Below are 24,082 nucleotides of genomic sequence, written 5' to 3'. Positions count from 1 at the left end.
TTCCCACTTTCAGGATTTTTGCCTATGAGCAATGAAAGTAAACTGATAGCAGTAAAAGGACCGGTTCCTTGCCAGTCACCTTTAAACAGAGAAAGGATCACGTTACCAAGTGCCTTCACTTCTTCAGCAACTCATTTTAAACCTATTATTCTGCATCAGAATATAAATCATAAAATGTAAGTCTGGTTGTGTGTTGTCCAGGCAATGAATGGGAGGCAAGTTACATTTATTATATACTGTGAATAAATACCCGTACTCTGCTAAGGAACTATGTGATCGGGTTTGGTAAATAGACATAGCTTGAAAATTAGTGAGTAGTTATGATCGGCTGCTCCTGTCCCTTTCTCTCCTCAGGCTTACCTCACAGAAGCCTCCCCTTCCTATCCCCTTCTCTCCCTCAGCCTTGCCATACAGAATTGTCTCCTATCCTATCCACTTCTCCTCCTCAGCCTTGCCCCACAGAAGCCTTCCCATCCTATCCCCTTCTCTTCCTCAGCCTTGCCATACAGAATTGTCTCCTATTCTATTTCCTTCTCTTCCTCGACCTTGCCCCACAGAAGCCTCCCCCATCCTATCCTCTGCTTGGTGCTGTGAAAGTAAAACTGAACCTGAAACTCCTCTCCTCTGCTTGTGTTTTGCATTTGGAACAGATTTCTTTTCAGGTGGGTAGGGGGAGTACAACTCCTTGGCATCAAAAGGCTGAGCACCTAGAAGCCAAGAGGAACATACAAGGTACATTACAGGTTTGTAGGCCTTTAACAGATTAACAGAGCTGGAAGGGACCTTTTAGGTCATCTAGTCTAACCCCCTGCTCAAGCCTACACCATTTCTGACAAATGGCAGTCCAATCTCTTCCTGAAAGTCTCAACTGATGAAGCTCTCACAAGTTCCGAAGGCAAGCTGTTCCATTGGTTGGTACTCGAAAGCCTCATAGGCATAGTGCGCCTCACTGATTCATAACAATCTGTTGTCTCTGCTGTGAAGAACGATATCTCCTCAAAATCCTGACTGACAACAAGAAAAACCACTTTTGTATACACACACACATATTTTTCACTAGGATGAAGCTAATCACATCATAAAGATATTCTGACTTTTGCAGAGAGAAACAAATTTAAATTCCCCTGAGTCTTTCCTTTTTTCCTATTTTTATCAACAGAGAAGTTTGTATGTTTTCATTGTTGTCTTTAATTTGCCACAGTTGAGTCTGGTTAATCTTAATGACAGTTTCTTTCAAACAAATCCACTTCAAATCATGGTAAAAGAATGTTTACAAAATAAAATAAAATTCATTTAACACATTACATTGCAATATATTATATATAAATCAGGTCATTTAGAATGCCGTGCATTACATTCTTTAATCACATTTTTCTTAACAGCAAAAAAAGCTAAATTTAGCAGGGAGAAAAGTAAACACCAGTTTTTGGCAAAAAAAAAAAAAGTTCAGCATCTAACCGCAGGGAGCTGCAAATGGTTCTAAATGCAAGCCAGTGGTTGAGTGCCAAAAATGTGGACACGTGATCATGGAGGGACAGCTACAGGAACTTCAGAAATGGATCATAAATATATTTTGGGTGATGTGTGACAACTTTGAATGGTTGCTAAGTGACTAGTTATAAGTTGAGGACTACCTGTTGTATGAACTTACCTGCCAAGGTTCCAGGTAGCTAAATCAGAGTCCAAGTTCAAGTACTCCTGAGAGTTCCAATTTATTGTTGGAGCCATCCTGGCACCTACACTGGGAAAACTGAATCCAAGTTTCCCACCCAGTTGAAAGTTCACATCCCTTGTCCCACACCCACGAACTTGTCACATTGCCCATTCAGGTTGTGCCAGATTGTGCCCATTCAGATTGTGCCAACTTGGCCAGTCTTTCTACTTCCACCCAGGTGGGTGGGCATAGGATGGCCTTGAACCAGTTGAAAGAATGCTTTGTGGCTGCATCTGTTCTCTCATGAAAATCACCCCTCTCAAGTTCCCATAAACATTAGGCCTTCTATAGATAGTGTGGCAAGTCGTTCATTAATCACCAACTTCTGCATCGGCTTGACAGGCGGCCTCCCCTCAAGAAAAACCATATACTACAGTGGAGAGAGACATAACAACGGGTTAATCAGCTTAACCACCCCTCCCTTTCCCATAAACATTAGGCCTTCTATAGATAGTGTGGCAAGCTGTTAATTTATCACCAACTTTTGCACCGGCTTGACATTATCAAGTGAATATTTAACCTAACAATTGTGGAACTGCAGCAAAATGTCAAGAACATTCCTGCCCTGAAATCTAAGCCAGATTTCTGCAACATTTCTGGGTTGGTGGGCTATTGATGGGGGAAAGAGGGGATGGTTTTGTGGGAGGGGCAGGCACGTGCATGAGTGGGACAACGAGAGGCTGTGATGCTCATGCGAGTGGGACTGCAAGTATCTGCCATGCTCATGCGAGTGAAGCCCTGAACAACCGTGATGCTCGTACGACAGGTGCCACGAGTGTCCACAACACTTGTGTGAGTGGGGCCATGAGTTCCCCACGATGCTCACGTGAATGGGGCTCTGCACAAACACATGTGCACCAGCCAGCCATTCACATGGCCCAGTTGCAAATAGTCCATATACTGGTGGTGGGCTGCAACCCACAGATTGGGGACCATTCTTTGCACAACCTTGGTTATTGGGGATTTTTTTCCCTCCCCAGAACTTCCTTTAACTTTACACTGCTATCCTGAAGCTCTGATTGGAGCTGGCTGCTAACCATGGGCCTGTACAGGAAGTCCTTGACTTATAACCACAATTGAGACCAAAATTTCAGTTGCTAAGTGACACATTTGTTAAGTGAGTTTTGCTCCATTTTGCGACCTTTTTTGCCACAGTTGTTAAGTGAATCACTGCAGTTGTTTAAATTAGTGACACAGTTGTTACGTGGATCTGGCTCCCTCATTGACATTGCTTGTCTGGAGGTCCCACCGGGGGATCACATAACCTCAGGACACTGCAACCGGCATAAATATGAGCCAGTTGCCAAGCATCTGAATTGTGATCACGTGACCATGAGGATGCTGTCCTAAGTGCAAAAAACAATCACGAGTCACTATTTTTAGGGCCGTTGTAACTTTGAATAGTCACTAAGTGTACTGTTGTAAGCCGAGGACCATCTGTATTCATTGATATTTAGTTTTCCCTTCAACAAGAGAAGTTAAACATCTGAACGCCTGGTATCATGTACAAAATATATGTATGCTTTTGTATTGTGTGTTCTTTTAATTTACAAAGTTACATACTTCTGGATACCTAGAATAGACCGCTACTGTTTTGTTTCCACACCGATAAGCTTTCAGCTCTTGAAGTTGCTTTAGCAGGAATTAACTACCATTAATAGATGGATGGCTGATGTGAAAAATCATATTGATATAACGGCCCCAGGACAAAGCAAAGTGAATCTTATCATTATCTTCTTATTTTCCAGAGATGCCATTGCAACCCCAGTGGTAGACTGTGAAACTCTCACAAGAGTCTCTGTGAGTAGCAGAAGTCCAATACCTTCAAGTAATGACAGTGAAAATAAGACAGATGAAATTTTGAATTTGTCTACTACTTGTACAATGTCTGGTGCTCTGGACCAAAATGAAGAAGAACCAAAAATGCTACAACAGAAGGATTCTGAAGAGCAATCTCCAAGCAATGCTACTTCCCCTGACCCTAACTTACCACTTCCTGACTCTATATATGGGTCTCAAGAGAAATGCATTTTGGAAACATCTCCCTTGGTTAATCCTGACTCTACTGTCCCATCTGGTATGACTTTTGTAAATAATTTTCTTTTAAAGCAGGACCCAGAGACGAGGGTGTTGACCCTTGTACCCGTACAGATAGCCATATCAGAACAAATACCCAATAAACCCCTCCGTTCAAAAGCAACTTACAACTGTTGCCCGAGTTTACATCTGCTCTTTTCAGAACCTGAAATGACCTCTGATGCTTACGGAGCCTTACAAACAAATTCATCCTTAAGTAATGCAATTAAAGATCAATTTGGTGATCTACAAAAAAAATGTTGGGACATCAAAGCAAAGATGGGTGATTCAACACCAACGACAATTAATAAAGAGACTCAAACCAAGGGCTATGAAAGTAATCCTTGCCTTGTATCCTGTGAGAAACTCAATATAGATGCAGAGGATAGAGTCCTTTTATCAGATCACACGCAGGATACCTCGCTAGATCAAGATTCCATTCATTCACTCATCCTAGAAACTTCTCAGTGGGATAAAGGAACACAGAACAGTGCCTTGGAGAACGTTGTGCAACTTATCCAACAAGAGTTTACATTTGATAAATCTCAGAACCTTACTGAAGCCCTGGCTATAGGTAGGCTTTAATATTTTCATACCAGATTGCAAATACTAAACAAAAAACAAAACAGAAAGCAAAATAAGTTATTATATTCTACCCCCTGGCCAATGAATGTATAGTGGGTCTGTTTGAATGGATATGTGTGTATGTTAATAGGCTTTTTAGTTTTTTAAATGTACTGTAATTCTTAATTCTAATTTTAATTAATTATATTTCAGTGTACACTGTTTTTATATGCTGTAAGCTGCCCTGAGTCCTCGGAGAGGGGTGGCACATAAATTTTAATAATAATAATAATAATAATAATAATAATAATAATAATAATAATAATAACAACAACAACAACAACAACAATAACAACAATAATAGCAATAATAATAATAAATTAATAATAATAATAATACAGATCGATAAAAATGGTTGTAATTTAGATGGGATTGTTTTTATAGTTATCAGATGCATATCTCAAAAAGCTTTGCTGCATATTTTAAGTTTGCAAGTCACATGTATAGGATAAAAATCTTGGCTTCTGCCATTTTTGTTTTACTTAGTTTCTGTTTGTATTGTCTTCCTAGAAATATTTTCTTATTTTCAACCAACACTGGAAATAAATGGGTATGTGTGTGTGTTGGGGGGGGGGAATCAACCCTAATAAGCTAATCATTTTTTTTAACATAACCCACTTTTTTTTTAAATCAGGCAAATATATTTTCACTTTAAAGGATCTTCAATACAATATATTCTGTAATGCAGTTTCTGAGAAATTTTGTGAACTTTACTGGGAAGAAAAATTGCTAGCAAATCTTTATCGTGCAGCAAATGGTAGAAGCCCTGTACCTGAAAGGCAAGTGATTTTTGTGTTTTACCTTTTAATACCGATTTTGCTTTTGCTCATCTTATTGTTCCATTTGCCATTATAACTCCTCCTCCATTCCATCTATCCAAATGGACTTTTGAATCTCTCTCTCTCTCTCTCCCCCTCTCCCCCTCTCCCTCCCTCCCTCCCTCCCTCCATCCATCCATCTATGCTACTGTTTTCACTGGCAGTTCAGAATGGACATCGGACGAATGTCTAGTTGCAATCTGGCGTGTTCCATTATTCTGAATTCCTACACTTTTCACAACCGTATCAATACCATAATCCCTGAACACCAGCCCAACATTTAATTTTTGTCATTAAAAAAAGAGTACTTGAGAAAGTCATTGAGTAGGCATGTACTGTGGCATTTAAGAATGGTGTAGGAGCCCAAATTGATAGGCACATCTGTATAGACATAAACATGAATACACGGACGTAAACATAAAGAGACCCGGGAGAGACTATAAAACACTCAATTGTGAGCACAAACTGCTTTGCAATCAAACTGGAATCTCTTTTGTTCCAGCGATGCACTATGTTCTCTGGAGACTAGTTAGATATAAATATATTAACTCCAAAACTTCATTGAGCACATAATAAAGTTGTCTGGCTTTTTAATTTCTGCATTAAGTGCAAGACAGACTCAAACCATATGGTTGGGTGTGTGATTTTTTTTTTTTAATAACAGCTTATATCACAAACGCCTGGGGTTTTTTGGCAGTGTTTCTCATGACTAATTTGGTGGATGGTGACAGAGCATCCTTTCATGCCTATTCTCTGATTAAGTCTCTAAATAGTTCATTTAGTTCAAATATTGTCTACATACAGGGCAACTGTAGAGACAGAAAAGACGGGAACAATTAAATTGCTTGTACAGCGGTACCTCTACTTTCGAACTTAATTCATTCCGTGACCAGGTATAAAAGTTTGTAAAAAGAAGCAATTTTCCCATAGGAATCAATGTAAAAGCAAATAATGCATGCGATGGGGGAAACCACAGGGAGGGTGGAGGCCCTGTTTCCTCCCAGGAGATTCCTAGAGAGGCCCCATGGAGGCTTCTCCCTGCCTTTTCCGGTTACAGTTTCGGAGGCTTGGGTTTATAAGTGGAAAATGATTCTTAAGAAGAGGCAAAAAAAATTTGAACACCCGGTTCTTATCTAGAAAAGTTTGTAAGTAGAGGTGTCCTTAGGTAGAGGTACCACGATAGTCATTTAGCAACTGTTTGAAGTTTCAACTTACTAGGAAAACTCTCTTTCACCCCCACACTGTGGGCACTTGGCAACATGGCAACATGACAGAGCCCTATGGTCATGTGACCACATCTTGATAGCTTTGCTGAAAACCAACACTTCTGCTTTTCGTCAAAGCCGTACCCAGAGCAAATCATTGATTTGCTTAACAACGGGGGGTGGGGGGGTATTGTAAACAAAATTATAAGATAGGTTTTATAACCATTATGACTTACAACTGTAATGGGCAGGCTTCATTGTGGTTGTAATTTGAGGACTATCTGTAAATAAATGGAAGGGTTGGGCAGTGAAATGTAATTTCCGGCATATGTCTCAGCTATATACCTATTATGGAGCAAGACTTTGCTTACAGGTTTGCTAGAAATAGTGCAGTGTTTGATGCACACATTATATAGCTTATATACTTCCTCAGACTCTTTCCACCATGTTATTAAGAAGAAGCCGATTATCTAGGTCCTCAGCAGTCTGGATTCAGGCCTGGCTACAGCACGGAAACTGCTTTGGCCACACTGATGGATGATCTCTGGTGGGCCCGGGACAGGGGCTTGTCCTCTGTCCTGGTGCTTCTTGACCTCTCAGCGACTTTCGATACCATCGACCATGGTATCCTTCTGCGCCGGCTGGAGGGGTTGGGAGTGGGAGGCACTGTTCTTCAGTGGTTCTCCTCCTACCTCTCCGTTCGGTCACAGTCGGTGTTAGTGGGGGGTCAGAGGTCGACCTCTAGGTCTCTCCCTTGTGGGGTGCCGCAGGGGTTGGTCCTACCCCCCCTGCTATTTAATATCTACATGAAACCGTTGGGTGAGATCATCCAAGGGCATGGGGTGAGGTATCATCAATATGCCGATGATACACATCTCCACCCCATGTCCAGTCAATGAAGCAGTGAAAGTGATACACATCTCCACCCCATGTCCAGTCAACGAAGCAGTGGAAGTGATATGCCGGTGCCTGGAGGCTGTTGGGGCCTGGATGGGTGTCAACAAACTCAAACTCAACCCAGACAAGATGGAGTGGCTGTGGGTCTTGCCTCCCAAGGACAATTCCATCTGTCCATCCATTACCCTGGGGGGAGAATCATTGACCCCCTCAGAGAGCGTTCGCAACTTGGGCGTCCTTGATCCACAGCTCACATTAGAGAAACATCTTTCATCTGTGGCGAGGGGGGCATTCGCCCAGGTTCGCCTGGTCCACCAGTTGCGACCCTAATTGGACCAGGAGTCACTGCTCACAGTCACTCATGCCCTCATCACCTCGAGGCTCGACTACTGTAACGCTCTCTACATGGGGCTACCTTTGAAAAGTGTTCGGAAACTTCAGATCGTGCATAATGCAGCTGCGAGAGCAATCATGGGCTTTCCCAAATATGCCCATGTTACACCAACACTCCGCAGTCTGCATTGGTTGCCGATCAGTTTCCGGTCACAATTCAAAGTGTTGGTTAGGACCTATAAAGCCCTTCATGGCACCGGACCAGATTATCTCAGAGATTGCCTTCTGCTGCACGAATCCCAGCGACCAGTTAGGTCCCACAGAGTGGGTCTTCTCCGGGTCCCGTCAACTAAACAATGCCGCTTGGCGGGACCCAGGGGAAGAGCCTTCTCTGTGGCGGCCCCGGCCCTCTGGAACCAACTCCCCCCAGAAATTAGAATTGCCCCCACCCTCCTTGCCTTTCGTAAGCTACTTAAAACCCACCTCTGCCGCCAGGCATGGGGGAATTGAGATACTCTTTCCCCCTAGGCCTTTACAATTTTATGCATGGTATGTCTGTATGTATGTTTGGTTTTTATAATAATGGGTTTTTAATTGTTTTTAGTATTGGATTATTATTGTATGCTGTCTTGCTATTGCTGTTAGCCACCCCGAGTCTCCGGAGAGGAGTGGCATACAAATTCAATCAATCAATCAATCAATCAATCCATACATACATACATACATACATACATACATACATACATACATACCCAAAATGACTTTCTGAATGCTGCTGACTTCTACCATATTTTTCAGATTATAAAATGCAACTCCCCACACAAAGTGAATGGAAATGTCTATATGGCTTATAGATCAAATATCCCCCCCCCCCATTTTCTGGCAAAAATGGGACATGTAGAGGGTTTGGGAGACTGGGAAAGGCAAAAACAGGTTCAGGAGGTCAAAAATGAGCCTGTTTTTTGCAAAATGGGATGCACAGAAGGTTTGGGAGGCCTGCAGAGGGGACCGGACACATAGAGGCCAAAAAAATCCAGGTGCATCCTATACTCCAGTGCATTTTATAGCCCCCAAAATACAGTATTTTCTTTGAGGACATTTGTATTGCAATTCTGCTCTGACAAGAAAGTAAGTGGAGACTTCAGAAAACATGAAAGCTGAATGACTGGGAATTTCTTTTGTGCAATCATTTGGGAGTAGCAAGTGTAGCGCAAAAAGCAAACTCATTTATTACTGTTACCTTCCAAAATGTAGTGAAGAAAGTAGCTAGATCAGGGGACAGATAAATATTTGAAAGCCTGGATCAACATAAAGATAGGCTGGGTTCCTTCCCCCCCTTTTTTTTATTTAATAGCCTTGTAGTAAAGGTGCCTGGCGAGAACAGGTGGGGAAATTGGCCACATGCATTTAAAGTTTTATCATTCACAGCTTGATGAGATTCTACCTGTTTAATGTTTTATCTGAGCCTTGGCTAGCCACCGTATGAGAGTTGTTCCACTGGAGAAAGCCCCATGTATTTTGAATGTCTAAAAGCTTTGAAGCTTTTTCATTTTTGACTGAAATGCGCTCATGCAGTACACCTAGTGGAAGATGCAAATACCTAAGCCAATCTTTGAAGTTTTCCACCTCCCAAAGTATTTTATTTATGAATATGTATTCAGATGTTCATCTCTTGCACTCTCCCTCATTTACAGAATTAATGAACCGCAATATTTGAGCAAGTCTTTCCAAACCAAACCAAATCCCTTTCTGAGTGGCAGTGGGGAAGCAAAAGGTATGAAACAGTTAGTGGGCATGCCTTACATTCAGTGATACCAACGTCTATAAACCTGTAGCAGTTAAGCTGTGAAGTAATAACCTTTATGTCGCACTAGATATAAGGAAAAGAAGAGCAATGGGGATTTTCAAATAAAGATTTATATCCTTGGAAAACTGGCTCAGAAGTGAGCCTGCAGGAGAAGGTTGTGCTAATGTTATTACTGTGCTGTACGCAGCAATCAGATTTAAGATTTAGCTTCCCTTTAGTTGAAGTGCCGTATATCTCAGGTCATTTAAAATTCACGATGCTTCTAATGCTTCTCCTCATGAGATGAAAGAGTCTAATGTATAGTAATCCTGACATCGATGTGGTTTGACCTAAAACTGTAAAGTATTAGATATATTGATCAGAATAATGTTCAATTATGGATCTGCCCAGTCAAGGTTCTTCTGAAGATACCGCTGTGGCCTAAAGCAGTGTTTCCCAACCTTTTTTGAGCCGCGGCACATTATTCATATTTTCAAAATCCTGGGGAACACTGAAAGGGGGCGGGCGGGGGGGGGCGGGCTAAAGAAAAGTTTGGACAAAAAAACCCTCTCTCTTCCTCCCTTTCACTCTATTTCTCCCTCTTTCTCTCTTTTCCTTCCTTCCCTTCTTTCTCTCTCTCCATCCCTCTTTCTTTCTTTCTTTCTTCTTCTCTTTTTTGCTCTTTCTCTCTCCCTCCTTCCCTTCCTCTATGTCTTTCTCTCTCCCTTGCTCTCTCTCTCTGTCTCTCTTGCTATCTCTTTCTTGCTTTTTTCTCTCTCTCTTGCTCTCTCTCTCTCTCTTTCACTGTCTTGCTATATGTCTCTTTCTTTCTCTTTGCCTCTCTTGCTATCTCTCTTTCTTTCTCTCTCTTTCTCTCTCTCTGTCTCTCTTGCTATATCTCTCTTTCTTTCTCTTTCTCTCTCTCTCTGTGCCTCTCTTGCTAAGTCTCTCTTTTTCTCTTGCTATGTCTCTCTTTCTTTTTCTCTCTCTCTGCCTCTCTTGCTATGTCTCTCTTTCTCTCTCTCTTTCTCTATCTCATTCTCTGCCTCTCTTTCTTGCTCTGTCTCTCTTTCTCTGCCTCTCTTGCTATGTCTCTCTTTCTCTCTCTCTCTCTGCCTCTCTTATATGTCTCTCTTTCTTTCTCTCTCTCTCTCAGCTGACTGCAAGCGGGAGCCCTGACGGTGGCAGCTGGACACCGTATATGCCAGGCCCGCAGCACCAGCATGTACGACGTCCAGCAGCACGTCCAACCGCCACCGTCAGGGCTCCCACTTGCAGTCAGCTGAGAGAGAGAGAGAGAGCGCTCCCTCTCGCCGCCGCATCTCCCCGTGACTGTCTGCGGCCACTGCGGCCGCCCCCCCCCGCTCCCATCGCCAGTGCCCTCCCGCCGGGCCACAAAGGACACTTGCCGTCGACGCCAGAGAAGCTCCAGCTGGGCGGGGCGCTGCCGGTACTTCCGTCCTGGGGCTCCCGCTCGCAGCTGTCAACCGGCTCCTGCTCGATGCCGCGGTTTTCGGCGCTCTCCTGCTGGGCCCCAAAGAAGGAAGGCGGGAAAAAGGCGCGAAGAATGGAGCTCTCCTTCTTCCTGCCTTCCTTCTTTGGGGCCCAGCAGGAGAGCGCCAAAAACCGCGGCATCGAGCAGGAGCTGGTTGACAGCTGCTAGCGGGAGCCCCAGGACGGAAGTACCGGCAGCGCCCCGCCCAGCTGGAGCTTGGCGGCACACCTGGCCATGTCTCGCGGCACACTAGTGTGCCGCGGCACACCGGTTGGGAAACGCTGGCCTAAAGTGTAACTACCTGGAATGTATGGTCAAGTAGAGTCTGTCTCCACATAACACAAGCAGATAGAAGAAAAGCTATAATATCATTATATTTCAGGTCATGGGAAGGTGGAAATGGCCTATAAAAAAGTTTATTTGCTAATTTATTTATTTTATTTATTTGATTTTTATGCCGCCCTTCCCCTTAGACTCAGGGCGGCTTACAACGTATTAGCAATAGCACTTTTTAACAGAACCAGCATATTGCCCCCACAATCCGGGTCCTCATTTTACCCACCACGGAAGGATGGAAGGCTGAGTCAACCTTGAGCCGGTGAAGAGATTTGAACCGATGACCTAGAGATGTAGCAGTCAGCTTCAGTGGCCTGCAGTACAGCACTCTACCTGCTGTGCCACCCCGGCTCAATCTAATGCTATTAAATGTAGCAAATGTTATTCATAAATCTTCATAGGACAATTAGCTTGAAAACAAACAACACTAGAGTAATGTAACTATTGTAAGGTATTACAGTTTCCTTTCTTTGCTCTTTAATTTTCCATACAACCGCAGATCATGTTGCTGGTATGGATTCAGATGAGAAGGAAGTTGAATCACAAACTCTCCTAGTTAGAATACAGGCAGAGGGAGAATTTTTGCAGGCCAAAAAATGTTGCAGTGGGCCAAGTGTTGCAGAAATGGAACAAAAGCAGGAAGAAATTCAAGACAGGATGGAAGAAGATATGTGCTCCGGCTCTTCCTCTTCTTCTGAATCGCCTAGAATTTGGCCTGGTTGGAGCAGTGCATTCTATGGTTCGGAATGGTTCAGTCTAGATGTACACAATTATTTTAGAAAACTTGGAAAACAAAAAGCTCACGGAACTCAAAATATTGATGTTAAAAAAATGGTAAGTCATCCTGTTTTCCCAAAACTGCAAAACTATGGCTTCACTTTGGGTAGAATGTAATATAGAGCAATACATTAGAGGGAATCATGGTGATGGATTTTGAATGCATTCTTAAATTACCCCATTTGAGGTATCAGAAGTTGTTGCCATATGAATGCACTGTTTTGACTGGTTAAAGAAAGTGAGTTTTAGTAGTACAGTGTTCCCTCGATTTTTGCGGCTTCGAACTTCGCGGAATGTCTATACCACGGTTTTTCAAAAATATTAATTAAAAAATACTTCGCGGGTTTTTTCCCTATGCCACATTTTTTCCCACCCGATGACATCGTATGTCATCGCCAAATTTTCGTCTGCCTTTAATAAATATTTTTTTAAATAAACTTTAATAAATAAATATGGTGAGTAATAATCTAAATGATTGCTAAGGGAATGGGAAATTGCAATTTAGGGGTTTAAGGTGTTAATGGAAGGCTTGTGATACTGTTCATAGCCAAAAATAGTGTATTTACTTCTGCATCTCTACTTCGCGGAAATTCAACTTTCGCGGGTGGTCTCGGAACGCATCCCCCGCAAAAATCGAGGGAACACTGTATACGGATAAAACCAGTTCGTTTGCCATCTGGTGTACTTTTCAGAGAAATTACCATTATAATGTTCAAGATTCTCTACCTTCAGGAAGAAGTTTGTTAGGCAAGCAAGAGATGGCCTTTATTTCAACATATTAAAAAATAATGTTGAAGTATACTTAAGGTTTTATAAAGACAAACTATTTGGGTTTGGATTATTGGATTCCTCTTATTACTTTTACTAAATATTTTTCAATATGCAGTTCAACCATCACCTCCTCCCCCGCCCCCCAGAACTGCAAAATTACTGAAATGAGAACTATAATCCCAATGGATTTATTATCTATTGCAATAAATTGGTTGATCCCAAAATAAAATATGCATTTCGCCATCTCAGATGAATATTTAAAAGGTATTGGAAGTATTTCATTATGTATATTCATTTTGTTTTCACATGCACATTTTTGTTGCAGTGGGGTAAATGGGGGATTAGGCCTATGTAAATCAAGTAAAATCAGATTAAAATAATCAGTTTGATTTGTTATCTTGATTGATTTGGAATTTTGAACTGATTTGGTTCAGAAATTCAAATTAAATTGTTAAATCAGGTAGATTTTATTCATATTTCTGTAAAGGATAAAACATTTTCTGTTCACGCACAGGAGTATCCAAACATTTCTAATCCTCTGAGAAGCATTCTGGATTTATTTTCAATTTAGAAAACAGATTTGATTTAGAGGTTCACTTGAACTGATTGAATTGGCTCTCCCAGTTTACGAACTTCATTAGGACTGGTTAATATTTATATAGAGCATAAATTCATTCTTAAGGAACTCTCAGAATTTTTATTAAGCCCTTAGTTTTCAAAGAGGAGAAAAAAGATAATCACTAATATTGTACTTCAGGCAAAAAGCACTCAGGAAAACAAGAAGTAAAATATGTTTTTTATGAGATATGCCAGTTTGTATATCACATAGAAGAAAACTGGGATATAAATGATTTCAATAACACAACAACGATGTTGAGCCATGTGACTAGCACCTGATTGTCTCTCAATATCTTTATAGTTATTTTTATTTACTTGCTGATTTTCCTGTCAGAGCAGTCAAAACATCAGACAGTTTTTCAGTGTTCAGTGGATGAGTAACTGAAATGTTAAATACTCTTGGTGGTGAAATATTAACATTTCATTTAATCACTTATTGCTTAAGTACTTCACACAAAATGCAGAGATAGGCTAAAATAAATCTGACTTACTAACTTAATTATGTTGCTTCAGATAGAATGGTCAGATGTTGGAGAGCTTACAGTATATTAAACTGTTGAGATAAGTATATTATGGCTTCTTATATCTTCTATCTTCCCTTTCACATGTTGCACTGGGTATGATCTAGAACAGGCGTGTCCAATCCACAGCTCATAGGCCACACACTGTCCTGGACAGCTAGCAATGTGACACCACAAGTTCATAAACTTTTAACATTATTATGTGCTTTATATATATTACCTATATTTTATATAGCTAAAGAACTCTAAATAACTTCTTTCAATTGGAATGAAAGCTGGTATGACATCTTTGGATTGGAATGAAGGTTGGACATCTTGGTCTAGAGCAGTGATGGTGAACCTATGGCACAGGTGGCACAGGTGGCATGCTGAGCCATATCTTCTGGAACGCGAGCCATTGCCCTAGCTCCAACATGCATGTGTGTGCTGGCCAGCTGATTTTTGGCTCACACAGAGGCTCTGGCAGGGCGTTTTTGGCTTCCAGAGAACCTCTGGAGGAATGAAGGAGGACATTTTTACCCTCCCCTGGTTCCAGGGAAGCCTTTGGAGCCTGGGGAGGGTAACACACGAGCATACTGAGCCCACCAGAAGTTGGGAACAGGTAATTTCTGGCCTTCAGAGAGCCTCTGGGGAGTGGGGAAAGCTGCTAGTGCGTGCCCACAATTTTTTTGGCACTGTCTAGAGGTTGCTGAAACAGAAAGTGAAGGATCACATCTTCACTTGGAACAAATCATAAATGATATCCAAGTTTAGGTATGACAGAGATTGGCTAAGAACTGGGAAGCGCTGGCTGGGGAATTCTGGGAGTTGAAGTCCAAATATCTTCAAGTTGCCAAGGTTGGGAAACACTGATCTAATATGAAGCACAGCAATATGAAGCACAGCACTTATATACTGCTTCACAGTGCTTTACAGTCTTCTCTAAGCAGTTTAAAAAGTCAGTATATTTTGACCAACAATCTGGGCCCTCATTTTTCCAATCTCAGAAGGATGAAAGGATGAATGAACCTTGAGCCCTGTCAAGATCGAACTCTAGATTGTGGGCAGAGTGTGCTTACAATGCTGTATTCTAACCACTGCCACCACAGCAAGAAGCACTATTAACTATCCCGATGAACGTGCTCTTAAATTGATTTTTATGCTACTCACCTTCCCTTATCTGAAGTCCGCAGAGAAATGGCATCACTTTCATTTTGTTCTGCTTCTTCCACCAGGAACTTGACCAGCTAATAATGATTGAGACAAAAAGTTACAGAAAGAGCATAACCTTCTACCAGAAGCTGTTGTATAAAGAGGGAAGCAGCAAAGGTATATTTGGGGAATGAAATTTTAACAACTGTCTTATAGCAATTGTTCATCTGTGCTGATGCAACCTGGTCCTGACTGCACTTTTCAAATCTTGAGGTGGAGAAATAAAAGCTTTATTGCCAAAGCTGGAGAGACAGATAGAAGAAATGAAATCAAAGATACAGTTTCTTGAGCTTGTGAAGAAATATCTCCAGGTAACTATGTGAGTTTTCAAAAATTGAGTGTGTGGATGTCATTTCTGTATTAGGGAATGCCCAACCTCCTCCCAACCTGAGGCACGATTAAGGTGACAACTGTAGTTGTCCAAACAATTATTTTGGGCAACTACAATTGTCACCTTAATAGTGTGTCAATCTAAACTAGCTAAAGCTGCGAAGTTGGAGTCTTCTTCATCTACACTATTTCTCTCTCTCTCTTTGTAAGAGAGCCATTCAAACAGACCACATACCAATGAAAGTCATTATGAAGTACAGATGGTATTTTTGTGACATCTGTGGAACACTGTTTGTATTTCCTGATGTCATCCATTCTTTTGTGTGGGAAGCAATTTTGCGTTGCCACAGTATTCATTCAGTAAAAATTATTCAAATTTGGAGTACAGGGCAAAATAAATAAAACACCTTTAACAACCCTATTAAAATAATGACTAATTTGTTTTCTGCTGGATATCTCTATCCATTTTAAAAACACTTATCTTTCAAACCCCACTTTGGTTTCTAATTTTTTGGATACCACAAAAATTATTTTGGATGACTATTGTCAGGACCAAAGTGCTAAAATATAGTTCAGGCTGATGTGTTCATGTGTAGTGCTGATTTTATTGTAAAAAACCAGCATTTCCAAATGCATTTATATTATATGTCGGGATCTCTGTTGCTTCACGAAGCAGTTATTGGATACCTAGGAAAAGATCCAAGAAACAATGCAAAACAAAGCAACACAGGAGCTTCGCTTCACTTTTTAGAATGGGAGATGTGTTGCTTCACAAAGCACCTTTGAAGCATTGATGGCCTTCCTGGGTTATCTATCACAGCAGTGGAGTATCTCTGGTTCACTAGGAGCTGTGGATTTTTATCTCTTTCGCCAGCCCAATCAATGGTTATGGATAGGGACAGTGCAACTTTAGCAACATTAAGAAACCAAGTGTTTCTGCCATGATTAATAAGGAGCTGCTCCAGATCTTTGTTGAAACTCTGCAGGTGCAGCATAGCTTGAGCCCACAATTTGTTTGCGTAAAATCATATCTGCAAGTCAGTTTAGTGTAGTGATTAAGGCATCGGGTTAGAAACTAGTGAGTTCTAGTTCATCTGTGGGACAAAGCCGGTTGGGTAATCGTGTGCCAATAATTCTCTCTCCACCCTAGGAAGGAGGCAAGGGCAAACCAATTTACCTCTTGCCAACAGAACTGCAGGAACTAATCCAGGTAGTTGGCAAGCATCAAAAGCTGACTTGAAGACTAAACTCATCCCCCGCTTATTAGTACTGCATTGCCCCTTTCTAACAGTTAGAAAGGGGCAATGCAGTAGCTCTACAGAACAAACAGTGCACAGTCTATATGTGCTTTTCTGCTTAACTGCAGAAGGAAACAGGAAGCCTTTATACAGAGGAAAAACCTAGAACAGGGGTGTCACAGATTCCCCCCCCTTTATTTAACTAGGGGTGGAGAGCCCAGTACATGATGCATCCAGCCCACGGATCTTGAGTTTGATACTTGTGAGAAAAGTTTGGTGGTCCGCAGAGAAATCTTTGCATTTCTCTCGAGGAGCCTGGATGAAGTTCCTGTGCCACTCGCACTTCAGCACTTTGACTCCCATGGATAGAATGGGGTCCTTCAGGCAGTTAGCTTGGTCGCCTGTTAGTGAAGAGAAGCACCCGGGGTTAACCCTAGCTTTGCTGTCCATTACAGCTAGAAATTTCAAATGTGGCCGAGAATAAACATTTCTCTTGTAGCCCACCTGGGTGCTAGATTGGCCCCCTGCAAACTCTAATTTCTTGAGGAGTGCTCACTGAAGCGGCATGGAAAATTTCATCCGGCCTCCTCAAGAGACAAGACTTTTCAGGGGGTCGATCTAGTATCCTCAAAGCAAAGCTAGGGTTGACTTTGGCTGCTCCTCTTCGCTGTATGCTTCCTGGATGTAGTTTATTGCTCTGGCCCCCACGCAGCAGGAAATGAGGACTGCCTTGGTGCCACCAGCTGGCACAAATACATAGTGGCAAAGGCAGAATGCTGATGTTGTGCAAATGCAAGTAGTGCTTTCACTCTCGCACTTTCCAACCATCAGCACCGCCGCCTTGACCTGCTTGGGCTATGCCTCCTGCACTGCACTGCACCAGTACCATTACCTCATTAGTGAAAACTATGCTTCTTTTTGCATACTGCACCACTTACAAAGTTGCACAATAAATGTGCTATCTCCCTATGGCAGAGATTTCCAGCCCCATCATGGGCCAGTTCCATATTCCAGAACTATAGTAGTCATAGGACTAGTCCTTTGGTCATCCCAGAGCAGTTCCTCTACCTGGGTGCAGGAAAGGAAAGGGGGGGCGGGGAGGAAGGGAGGGGAGGGAAGGAAAGTAAAAGGAAAGAAGAAAAGGGGGAAGGGAGGAGAGGAGAGGAAAAGAAAGAGAGGAAAGGCAAGGAAAGGAGGAGAGTAGGGGAGGAAAGGAAAGGAAAGGAAAGGGGTAAAGGGGGAATGGAGGAAAGGAAAGGGAGGAGAGGAGGGGAGGAGATGTAAAGAAGGTAAAGAAGGAAAGGGGAAGGGAGGAGAGGAAAGGAAAGGAAAGAAGAAAAGGGGGAAGGGAGGAGAGGAAAGGAAAGGAAAGGAGGAGAGGGAAGGAAAGTAAAGAAGGAAAGGGGAAGGGAGGGGAGGAAAAGAAAGGGAGAACGGAGGAGAGAAAGGGATATGAAAAGGAAGGGAGGGGAGGGACTCTAGCTACGGCTCTGGAATATGGGACCGACTTTCCCACCGTCAGTCTGCCCAGCTTCGTTTTCCTTCACTCCGATTGACCAAGCTTCTTGAGAGAAGGAAGACAAAAGAGGTTTCCAGACTGTGTGCCTGGACCAAGCACTTTCTCTGGGGCCTCCCACCCGGAGGCCTCGCAGAAGGAGACAGGTAGGCCTGAAAGGCGGCTGAGGTTCCCCACCCCAGTTGTCCATGGGATTTAAAATTAAGAATTTGGTGGTCCCTGAGGTCCAAAAGGTTAGAGACCCCTGACCTAGAGTGTACCATAGATGCAATTACAAACTTTTGAACACTGCCATCTACTAGTTGAAGAATATACTGCTGTACTTGTTTTATAAATTATATGAACACTGTATTCCAATTCTTACCCCATATCTCTTGGAAGCATTTTTTTTCCTCTGTATCTTTTCTGTTTCTTTCTTTCTTTTCTCCTTTTGCTGCAGATTATGTGTGCAGAAAAATGGGGTGTTGAACCATGCAACTTTCTTACAGTGGTAAATATGGGACAGAATGAAATGCTGGACATCAGTGCCTTAGATGGCATGCTGCTTTTTTATCACATAAACAAAACTCCAAGTGAAGCTCAGTATAATGACAATCAAAAGTGCCTAAGAAATCTTCAAGCTGGAACTCCACTTGGATTAATGGCATATTTGTATTCTAGGTACGGCCCCTTATACGATTCCACTAGAAATTATAGTACAATAAAATCGAGTATCAGTTCTAATCTTAAGACACTTGGAGTTTTCCCCAGAAAAATCAGTAAATGTGATATTGGTCCATCTAGCTTCATGTTGCTTCATTAGGTACAGAAGTTTTATAGGACCCTTCCTTCTATTTGTGGAAATATAGCAATAGCACTTAATGTCAAACCAGTCAGGCCAAAGCCATCATTTGGAGTTAGAGACTTTGGCCTGCCACCGTAGAATAATATCATGGGAACTGGGAAGGGGAGTTTGTTTGTTTGTTTAATGGACTTATATGCCGCCCGTCTCTGAGTTTCATGAGAGTGGAAGTTACTAGCCACAACAAATTCCTTTCTTGGAGTCCAAGGTCATGAACCTTAACCTGGGTACTGGAAAGGAAGTTAGTATCGGGATAAAGTCAGCGCCCCAAATAGCATCTGAGAAATAAATCAGGTTCCAGTCCAAATCTCTCATCCAAGGTTTGATTTATTAACAGAGCCATGTTGTGCACACTGTTGCCATTCCGATACTAACTTCCTTTCCAGTACCCCACCCAGGTTAAGGTTCATCTCTTGTCCCCACACCCACAAGGACATCACGAGGACCAGTCCGAGTGCATCTCGACACCACAAGGACCAGTTCTCCCTACATTTGCTGGTGCAGAACAAAGGATGACCTTGGATTCCAAGAAAGGAATTTGTTGTAGCTAGTAATTTTTCCTGTCATGCAGCAACCCTCCCAGATCCCATGATACTATTCTACTGTGGCAGGCCAAAGTCTCTAACTCCAAATGATGGCTCCGGCCTGACACTTACTTATATACAACTTTACAGTGCTATACAGCCTTCTATAAACAGTTTACACAGGCAGCATATTGCCCCCAACAATCTGGGTTCTCAATTTACCAACCCCGAAGAGTGGAAGGCTGAGTCAACCTTGAGCCAGTAAGGATCGAACCCATGGCAGTGAGCAGAGTCAGCTTGCAATACTGCATTCTACCCATGTGCCACCATAGCTCCTTGGGAGGATATGTTTGTTGGGAGGGTAAATGGAGAAAATTCATACTATTAAATTAGTTGTTAGTCTACGAGATCCTTTTCCCTTCATTTTTCAGTAATGGGGGAAATTATTTCTATTCATTCTGGAGTTGGGATCAAAAATCTTCAAGATCTTTAGGTAATCTTATCCCAAATTAATCGCTATGTAAATAAGATCTTAACCCAAAGGTGTTTTTTCAAGAGGCAGCTGGACTTTCTGGTTTTTCTTTGAAGATGTTTCCCTTCTCATCCAAGAAGCTTCTTCAACTCTGGATGAGAGCTTCTTGGCTGAGGAGCAAAAGGTCTTCAAAGAAAAACAAGGAAGTCCAGTTGCTCTTTGAAAAAGCACCTTTGGGACAACCATTGCCTGGATGACAGAGAATCTTGATAGACTTACATCCTTGGCTTACATCCATTTATTTAGTGACCATTCCAAGTTATAATGGCACTGAAAAAAGTAACTTACAACCACCCTTGCACTTACAACCATTGCAGCATCCCCATTGTCATGTGATGAAAGCAAAATTAAAGGAGAGGGAGCTGGATTGGTTGAATGACTGCATGTTCGTTTAACAACTGCAATGATTTGGTTGTGATCGCTTAACCATATTTCTCCCCCCCCCCAAAAAAAGATCATAACATCCGGCATGACTTCTTTAACAATTGCCTTACTTGGCAACCAAATTCTGATCCCAATTGTGGTCATAAGTCAAGGACTATCTGTAAATAGTTAATATGTGCAAGAATTTGGACTAGAAAAGAGGAACGAGTATCAAATGTATTTCAGTGACCATCCCACTGGATTGTTTTCAAAAACAAGAGAAGAAAAGAATGATTGCTAGGCTAGAATTCTCACCATTTTTTGGAAATCTTTAAAAAGTACAGCATGGGAGGAGGGGCAGAAGTCTGCGGATTTGTTTTTCGCATGTTCTTTGGTCTAGAGCAAAGTGAACCTTTTTATCGTTGGGTGGCGAAAGACTGTGTGCGCGCTATGGCACATATGCAACTGCCTACCCATAATTCAATGCCTAGAGAAGATGAAAACAGCTTCCGCCACCCCTCTGGAGGCCAGAAACGGACAGTTTCCCAACTTTTGGTGGGCCCAGTAGGCTCATGTTTTGCCCTCCCCAGGCTCCAAAGTCTTCCCTGGAGCCGGGGAAGGGTAAAAATGCCCTCCCCCATCCCCTGGAAGCTCCCTGAAAGCCAAAAATGCTCTCCCAGTGCCTCTGTGCAAGCCAAAAATCAGCTGGCCAGCACACACATGCATGTTGGAGCTGAGCTAGGGCAACAGCCCGTGTGGCAACAGATATGGCTCCATGTGCCACCTGTGGCACCCGTGCCCTATGTTCACCATCATTGGTCTAGAACATGGGTGTCAAACTCATGGCGTTATGTTGCCATCACGTGATGTTTTGTGACTTTTCCCCCCATTGATGGACCCGAGGTGGGCATGTGACGCCTCTTACCTGCATGTGACGCCTCTTACCTGCGCGCCACAGATTTGACACTCCTGGTCTAGAGTCTTATGAAATGTTCTCCGTCATGTTAATGCTTAGGAAAGCAAGTTAAATTGTTACTTCTTAACTACATTTCTTACTACATTTATAATCATCCAGACCAACAGAAACTGTAGTACCTTTGTCCGTTTCTCAAGTGAATGCTTAATTCTGCAGTTTTTAGAAACAGAATTGATTTTTAAAATTGGTAGATTGCACCTTAAAAGTATTTTCGGCTCACAATAACGTCAATAAATACTTCACTTGTTATCATACATTTAAAAAATCTATTTCAAAAAGAACTACAAACAGAAAATGCAATATTAAATTAAACAATTTTTTTGCTTCCTCTTTTTTGGTCATTCTTGAAACCAATAAAGTATATTTTAGCTTGCATTATTGTTTTCCTTTATATTCTTCAGAAATGCGTTTTTAAAAGGCTATGTTCAACAGTTTTTATTCACTTTTCGCTATTTCTGCTCACAAGAGGAACTTTTACAATTTCTTCTAGATAGAATCAGAATTACTTTGCCCAGGTAGGTAATGAAATCCCACTGAAATCAGGTAAATTTGTGTTCATTGGTATTTGAGTGGCCTTCATTATGTACCTTTTCATAATTATGAAGTACTGCTTAATTTGTAGTCAAAGGGCATAGCCAAAAGAATAGTTCTTGTGCCAGTTGAAGTTTTTGCCACCTTTAGATTTTCTATCTGGATTTCCAAGCTGTGTGTGTGTGTGTGTGTTTGTGTGTGTATTATAATAACAAGATTAGCAATGCTACTAGCCTTAGAATTTCGATGAAAAACAAAGTAAGGAAAGTGATTAGCAGATTTTCTTACCTTCATTTATTCTTAAAACAAGCATCTGTCTAATATCGATAGGATCTGGTGACTTTTGTTGGGTTCTTGAAATTGACACTTTAGCTACTGATGACCTATTAGTTGAGTTATGATGTGGGTTTAACAGTCTTCTGGAATAGTGCCATAGCCATTTGAAACATAGGTTTAGCACTCTTCTAAAGTTTAGCACTCTTCTATAGCACTAGCTCAGTGAACAGTAATGAATGAGCTCCGTCCTTAACTTATGTTGCTAAGGAATGGTGGTCCTGGCACCCAATCCACTTGATGGCCAACATCACTAGAAATAGCTGATATGTGGCCATGTTATCAAGCACGGAGAAAATTGGGAGATTCAGGCAGCTCAAATGAGTATAAAAATTTATTGTAAGCTTAAACTCTACCAGAATCACTGCTAACGATCAATGGAAATTAGTGAGAATTAAGAAAGGAATTCAAGGTGTCCTGGATTTAGATCTCTTGTGAATGCGTAATGACTCATGACTGATGATGCATTTGACCCCTCCCTTGGACTCCACCTGGTCATCTCCTTCACATGGAGCCAAAACGAAGCAAGCAAAATAGCCTATTTCAAGCACTTTCCCTAGTTCAATTAATAAGAGCAGTGAAAATAACAATCCCATGAAAACCCTCACTGTCCAAAGCAACTCCTCCAGTGGTATCATCAATGACTTAGATGAGGAGATAAATGAGGAATTCATCAAATTTGCAGATGACACCAAGCTGGGAGGAATAGCTATCACTCCAGAAGATAGGCTTAAGGTACAGAATGATCGTGACAGACTTGAACATTGGGCGCTATCTAACAAAATGAAATTCAGTGATGAAACAAATAAGGTTCTACATTTAGGCAAGAAAAATCAAATGTACATATATACTATAGGTGGTACCTGGCTCAACAATAGTAACTGCAAGAGGGATCTTGGCAGTCCTAGTGGACAATCACTTAAATAGGAACCAGCAGTGTGCCAAAAAAGCCAACAGAGTCCTAGATTGCATCAGTAGAGGGATAAATTCAAGGTCATGTGAAGTGTTAACACCATTTTATAATGCCCACACTTGGAATACTGCATTCAGTTTTGATTGCCACAATGTAAGAAAGATGTTGAGACTCCATCTAGAAAGAGTGCAGAGAAAAGCAACAAAGATGATTAGGGGATTGGAGGCTAAAACATATAAAGAACAGTTGCTGGAGTTGGGTATATCTAATTTAATGAAAAGAAGGACCAGGGGTGACATGATAGCAGTGTTCTGATATCTCAGGGGTTGGCATAAAGAAGTGGGTTTTATTCTCCAAAGTACCTGAAGGCAGGACTAGAATCAAGGGATTGAAACTAATCAAGGAGAAAAGCAATTTAGAACTAAGGAGAAATTTCCTGACAGCGGGAACAATTAATCAGTGTAACATCTTGTCTCCAGAAGTTGTGGATGCTCCAACATTGGAAGTTTTAAAGAAGAGGTTGGACAACCACTTAGCATTTAGACATATACCGCCCCATAGTGTTTTCACAGCCCTCTCTAAGCAGTTTGCAAAAACAGCATATTGCCCCCAATAATCTGGGTTCTCATTTTACCCACCTTTGAAGGATGGAAGGCTGAGTCAGCCTTGAGCTTGTGAGATTTGAACTGCTGAACTACAGCTAGCAGTTAGTACTCTGCAGCGCTGCACTCTAACCACTCTGCCACTCTGGCTCATTGGTCTGAAAAGTTATAGAACTGAGCAGAGGGTTGGACTAGAAGATCTCAAAGGTCCCTTCCAACTC

The 24,082-nt window shown here is 41.9% G+C and overlaps 1 protein-coding gene across 2 annotated transcripts in view; it reads left to right on the top strand.

Moving 5' to 3' along the window:
* The window catches only part of KNDC1 (kinase non-catalytic C-lobe domain containing 1), a 101,734-nt gene that overhangs the window by 61,221 nt on the left and 16,431 nt on the right, over positions 1-24,082 (top strand). For both annotated transcript variants that reach the window (XM_070752431.1, XM_070752432.1), the window contains exons 13-21: positions 14-176; positions 3,463-4,364; positions 5,049-5,193; positions 9,362-9,441; positions 11,784-12,118; positions 15,186-15,279; positions 15,376-15,473; positions 18,686-18,906; positions 21,884-21,997. In XM_070752431.1, the coding sequence (XP_070608532.1) occupies positions 14-176; positions 3,463-4,364; positions 5,049-5,193; positions 9,362-9,441; positions 11,784-12,118; positions 15,186-15,279; positions 15,376-15,473; positions 18,686-18,906; positions 21,884-21,997 (2,152 nt within the window). The remainder of the gene's footprint in view (positions 1-13; positions 177-3,462; positions 4,365-5,048; positions 5,194-9,361; positions 9,442-11,783; positions 12,119-15,185; positions 15,280-15,375; positions 15,474-18,685; positions 18,907-21,883; positions 21,998-24,082) is intronic.

Source organism: Erythrolamprus reginae, chromosome 5, assembly GCF_031021105.1.
Source record: "Erythrolamprus reginae isolate rEryReg1 chromosome 5, rEryReg1.hap1, whole genome shotgun sequence".
Lineage (NCBI taxonomy): Eukaryota > Metazoa > Chordata > Lepidosauria > Squamata > Dipsadidae > Erythrolamprus > Erythrolamprus reginae.
This window is presented reverse-complemented; position numbering and strand designations above follow the sequence as displayed.